This window comes from Coccinella septempunctata, chromosome 8, assembly GCF_907165205.1.
Source record: "Coccinella septempunctata chromosome 8, icCocSept1.1, whole genome shotgun sequence".
Classification (NCBI taxonomy): domain Eukaryota; kingdom Metazoa; phylum Arthropoda; class Insecta; order Coleoptera; family Coccinellidae; genus Coccinella; species Coccinella septempunctata.
In genome coordinates, this window is record NC_058196.1 from 3,569,211 (window position 1) to 3,575,702 (window position 6,492).

A 6,492-nucleotide genomic window follows, 5' to 3' on the forward strand; every position below is an offset into this window, starting at 1 on the left:
GCAGAGGAACAAATAAGTCATTCTAGGGGGGTCTAACCCCTTGCTCATTTTTGACCAAAAAAAAAATCGAGATTTTCAAAATTGGGTTTGTGTGCTAGGATGGAAGCCTTATCAACGCTGATTACAGAACCGTAAATCCCGAATGGATAAGACGAAAATAACAGGAGATATCTTAGATTGATATTTGCGATTTTTGAAAATTGCCATAAGATAAAAATCTAAACGGAGGGAGATAGGCTTTCGAGAATGCTTTCAATAGATTCAGCTTTTTCGAGAACCCATATTTTCATAACAATTTTTCAGATATTTGACACTGTTTAGCAAACAATCGTATTTATTGTTTTTCCATTTTTCATTTTCGAGTTGAATTCGAAGAGCTCCCTGGAGTGCAATTCTCTATGATATCATCAACTGTTTAGTTTGGTGGAATCAAAAAAGTAAGTATTGTACACTCCATATCCTAAGACAGTAGTAGGACACCATGATATTCCGGCAAAATAGTAAATAGGTCATTTTAGGGGGGTCTAATCCCTTGCTCATTTTTGACTAAAAAACTCGAGATTTTCAAAATTGAGTTTCTGTAGTAAGATGGTAGCCATATCAACGCTGATTACGAAACCGTAAATCCCGAATGGATCAGACGAAAATAACAGGAGATATCGCACATTGAAATTTGCACTTTTTGGAAAATGCCATTTCCAAGATGAACATCTAAACGGAGAGAGATAGGCTTTCGGGAATGCTTGCAATAGATTCAGCGTATTCGAGAAATCATATCTTCATAACAATTTTCAAGATATTGGAAAGTGTTCAGGAAATAATCGAATTTATTTTTTTTCCATTTTTCATTTTCGAGTTGAATTCGAGGAGCTCTCTGGAGTGCAATTCTCCATGGAATCATCAACTGTTTAGTTTGGTGGAATCAAGAAGGTGAGTATTGTACACTCCATATCCTAAGACAGTAGTAGGACACCATGATATTCCGGCAAAGGAGCAAATAGGTCATTTTAGGGCGGTCTGACACCTTGCTCATTTTTGACTAAAAAAAAATCGAGATTTTCAAACTTGAGTTTTTGTAGTAATATGGTAGCCATATCAACGCTGATTACAAAACCGTAAATCTCGAATGGATCAGACGAAACTAACAGGAGATATCGCACATTGAAATTTGCACTTTTTGGAAAATGCCATTTCCAAGATGAACATCTAAACGGAGAGAGATAGGCTTTCGGGAATGCTTGCAATAGATTCAGCGTATTCGAGAACCCATATCTTCATAACAATTTTTAGGATATTTGACAGTGTTCAGGAAAAAATCGAATTTATTGTTTTTACATTTTTCATTTTTGAGTTGATTTCGAAGAGCTCTCTGGAGTGCAATTCTCTATGGAATCATCAACTGTTTAGTTTGGTGGAATCTAGAAAGTAAGTTTTGTACACTCCATATCCTAAGACAGTAGTAGGACACCCTGATTTTTAGGCAGAGGAGCAAATAGGTCATTTTAGGGGGTTCTAACCCCTTGCTCATTTTTGTCTAAAAAAATCGAGATTTTCAAAATTCGGTTTGTGTGCTAGGATGGAAGCCTTATCAACGCTGATTACAGAACCGTAAATCCCGAATGGATCAGACGAAAATAAGAGGAGATATCGCATATTGAAATTTGCGATTTTCGAAAATTGCCATTTCCAAGATGAAAATCTAAACGGAGGGAGATAGGCTCTCGAGAATGCTTGCAATAGATTGAGCTTTTTCGGGAACCCATATTTTCATGAAAATTTTTAAGATATTCGACAGTGTTCAGGAAAAAATCGAATTTATTGTTTTTCCATGTTTCATTTTCGAGTTGAATTCGAAGAGCTCCCTGGAGTGAAATTCTCTATGATATCATCAACCATTTAGTTTGGTGGAATCAAAAAAGTAAGTATTGTACACTCCATATCCTAAGACAGTAGTAGGACACCATGATATTCCGGCAAAGGAGCATATAGGTCATTTTAGGGCGGTCTGACACCTTGCTCATTTTTGACTAAAAAAATCGAGATTTTCAAACTTGAGTTTTTGTAGTAATATGGTAGCCATATCAACGCTGATAACAAAACCGTAAATCCCGAATGGATCAGACGAAAATAACAGGAGATATCGCACATTGAAATTTGCACTTTTTGGAAAATGCCATTTCCAAGATGAACATCTAAACGGAGAGAGATAGGCTTTCGGGAATGCTTGCAATAGATTCAGCGTATTCGAGAAATCATATCTTCATAACAATCTTCAAGATATTGGACAGTGTTCAGGAAAAAATCGAATTTATTGTTTTTCCATTTTTTATTTTCGAGTTGACTTCGAGGAGCTCTCTGGAGTGCAATTCTCCATGGAATCATCAACTGTTTAGTTTTGTGGAATCAACAAAGTGAGTATTGTAAACTCCATATCCTAATACAGTAGTAGGACACCCTGATTTTTAGGCAGAGGAGCAAATAGGTCATTTTAGGGGGGTCAAACCCCTTGCTCATTTTTGACCGAAAAAATCGAGATTTTCAAAATTGGGTTTTTGTGCTAGGATGGAAGCCTCATCAACGCTGATTACAAAACCGTAAATCCCGAATGGATCAGACGAAAATAACAAGAGATATCGCACATTGAAATTTGCACTTTTTGGAAAATGCCATTTCCAAGATGAACATCTAAACGGAGAGAGATAGGCTTTCGGGAATGCTTGCAATAGATTCAGCGTATTCGAGAACCCATATCTTCATAACGATTTTCAAGGTATTGGATAGTTGCTGGAAAAAATCGAATTTATTCTTTTTCCATTTTTCATTTTCGAGTTGACTTCGAAGAGCTCTCTGGAGTGCAATTCTCCATGGAATCATCAACTGTTTAGTTTGGTGGAATCTAGAAAGTAAGTTTTGTACACTCCTTATCCTAAGACAGTAGTAGGACACCATGATTTTCAGGCAGAGGAGCCAATATGTCCTTTTAGAATGAACATCTCTTTGATCATTTCTGACCCAAAAAATCGAATTTTCAAAATTGAGTTTTTGTGCTAGGATGGAAGCCTTATCAACGCTGATAACAAAACCTGAAATCTCAAATAGATCAGAAGAATATAACACATTGAAATTTGCACTTTTTGAAAAATGCTATTTTCAAGATGAACATCTGAACGGAGAGAGATAGGCTTTCGGGAATGCTTGCAATAGATTCAGCGTATTCGAGAACCCATATCTTCATAACAATTTTAAAGATATTTGACAGTGTTCAGGAAAAAATCGAATTTATTGTTTTTACATTTTTAATTTTTGAGTTGATTTCGAAGAGCTCTCTGGAGTGCAATTCTCTATGGAATCATCAACTGTTTAGTTTGGTGGAATCAAGAAAGTAAGTATTGTACACTCCATATCCTAAGACAGTAGTAGGACACCATGATTTTCAGGCAGAGGAGCAAATAGGTCATTTTAGGGGGGTCAAACCCCTTGCTCATTTTTCACCAAAAAATCGAATTTTCAAAATTGAGTTTTTGTGCTGATTACAAAACCGTTATTCCCGAATGGATCAGACGAAAATAACAGGAGCTATCGCAGATTGAAATTTGCGATTTTTGAAAATTGCCATTTCAAAGATGAAAATCTATACCGAGGGAGATAGGCTTTCATGAATGCTTGCAATAGATTCAGCGTATTCGAGAACCCATATCTTCATAAAATTTTCAAGATATTTGACAGTGCTCAGGAAAAAATCGAATTTATTGTTTTTACATTTTTCATTTTCGAGTTGACTTCGAAGAGCTCTCTGGAGTGCAATTATCTATGGAATCATCAACTGTTTAGTTTGGTGGAATCAACAAAGTTAGTATTGTACTCTCCATATCCAAGGACAGTTGTAGGACACCCTTATTTTTAGGCAGAGGAGCAAATAGTTCATTTTAGGGGGGTCTAACCCCTTGCTCATTTTTAACCAAAAAAATCGAGATTTTCGAAAATGCGTTTTTGAGCTAGGGTGAAAGCCTCAGCAACGCTGATTACAGAACCGTAAATCCTAAATGGATCAGACGAAAATAACAGGAGCTATCGCAGATTGAAATTTTCGATTTTTGAAAAATGCCATTTCCAAGATGAAAATCTAAACGGAGGGAGATGGGCTTTCAGGAATGCTTGCAATAGATTCAGCGTATTCGAGAACCCATATCTTCATAACAATTTCCGAGTTATAGGACAGTGTTCAGGAAAAAATTGAGTTTATTTTTTTTCCATTTTTCATTTTCGAGTTGAATTCGAAGAGCTCCCTGGAGTGCAATTCTCTATGGAATCATCAACTGTTTAATTTGATGGAATCAACAAAGTAAGCATTGTACACTCCATATCCTAAGACAGTAGTAGGACACTATGATCTTCAGGCAGAGGAGCCAATAAGTCAATTTAGGGCGGTCTAACCCCTTGCTCATTTTTGACCCAAAAAATCGAAATTTTCAAAATTGGGTTCTTGTGCTAGGATAGAAGCCTTATCAACGCTGATAACAAAACCTGAAATCTCAAATAGATCAGACGAATATAACAGGAGATATCGCAAATTGAAATTTGCACTTTTTGAAAAATGCTATTTTCAAGATGAACATCTAAACGGAGAGAGATAGGCTTTCGGGAATGCTTGCAACAGATTCCGCGTATTCGGGAACCCATATCTCCATAACAATTCTTAAGATATTGGACAGTGTTCAGGAAAAAATCGAATTTATTGTTTTTACATTTTTCATTTTCGAGTTGACTTCGAAGAGCTCTCTGGAGTGCAATTCTCTATGGAATCATCAACTGTTTATTTTGGTGGAATCAAGAAAGTAAGTATTGTATACTCCATATCCTAAGACAGTAGTAGGACACCATGATTTTCAGGCAGAGGAGCAAATAGGTCATTTTAGGGGGGTCTATCCCCTTGTTCATTTTCGACCCAAAAAATCGAAATTTTCAAAATTGAATTCTTGTGCTAGGATGGAAACCTCATCAACGCTGATAACAAAATCTGAAATCTCAAATAGATCATACGAATATAACAGGAGATATCGCACATTGAAATTTGAACTTTTTGAAAAATGCTATTTCCAAGATGAACATCTGAACGGAAAGAGATAGGCTTTCGGGAATGCTTGCAATAGATTCAGCGTATTCGAGAACCCATATCTTCATAACGATTTTCAAGATATTGGACAGTTGCTGTCATATGTGTATTTCTGTAGTTGTGTTTGTCTTGATGCGCATACTCCAATAAGAGATGTAAAATTGTCGTTGTGAATAAAGTCAGTTAAGATAGAGATGTTCAGTAATTTAGATGACCCTCGAATAATTTATAAAAAAGTATTTTCAAGAATAGCACATGGCGCAGTCGGAAACAGCGTATAAATCAGCGAGAGAAATTCATAAAAATATTAATATGTCCCTAAAAATGAGTGTACCCGGAGAGATGGACTTCGATAAAAATCATTACGAGGCATGGAAGTTCTTCATTCAGAAATTCCAATTTTATCTAACTGCATCCAGAGCAGGGGAAGAAGATGAATAATTTAAGTGCGCCCTCATGTTAAATCAAATTGGTGACCGAGCTCTGAAAATATATAATACTTTCAAGTTCGAAAAACCTGGAGACGCCAAGATATACAGTAAAGTGGTTACACAGTTCGAAGGATACTTCATTCCCTCAAGAAATGACACCTTCGAAAGTCATGTATTTTTATCAAGAGATATGAAACCTGTTGAAAGTGTCGATAAATATGTCACAAATCTAAGGGAATTGAGTGCCACATGTAACTTCGGTGATCTAACAGATTTCTTAATTAAAGACAAGTTAGTTCATGGAATCAGGGGAAAATCCGTGAAAGATCGACTCCTGCGAACAAAAAACTCAGATCTTGCAAAAGCCCTAGAAATTTGCAAGGCTGCCGAGAAAACAGAAAATCAAGTGAACCAATCATGTGGAGATTTGGAAGAGCAACATTTAGAGGAAGAAATCAACGTGATTAAATCCAGGAACCGGAAAACGTACCAAAGGAATATGGCAACCAAGCAGGCGCAATATCAATATCGACCAGGAAGCAGACGCAATATCGATCAGAAGATCCAGCGATGGCAGCAGCCTACGTCATCATTGAATGTCACAAACCAACAGCCGTCAAACTCAAAACAAGAACATGGAACTAGAAATCCAAACTCGCATCATTAAAAGAATCATTGTACGAAATGTGGTTACGTACATCCACCAAATAAGTGTTGGGCTTATGAGAAGAAATGTACATTATGTAACAAATTTAATCATTTAGAAAGGGTATGTAAAACAAAAATTTACAATATTGGCCAGGAAAGTTTATTTATAGGTAAAATAGATAACGAACTTTCACAAATTAATTATGTGAATGAATTGAATATTTCTCTCAACTTAAATGATAAAATTAATTTAAAATTTCAAATAGATACAGGCGCGAAAGCTAACTTAATTCCTTGGAG

The 6,492-nt window shown here is 36.2% G+C and overlaps 1 protein-coding gene across 1 annotated transcript in view; it reads left to right on the forward strand.

Annotated features, from left to right (window-relative positions):
* Window positions 1-6,211, forward strand: part of LOC123318216 — a 30,401-nt gene extending 24,190 nt beyond the window's left edge. Inside the window, exon 3 of the mRNA XM_044904831.1 lies at window positions 5,621-6,211. Coding sequence (XP_044760766.1) covers window positions 5,621-6,211 — 591 coding nt within the window. The remainder of the gene's footprint in view (window positions 1-5,620) is intronic.
* Window positions 6,212-6,492: the final 281 nt, after the last annotated feature.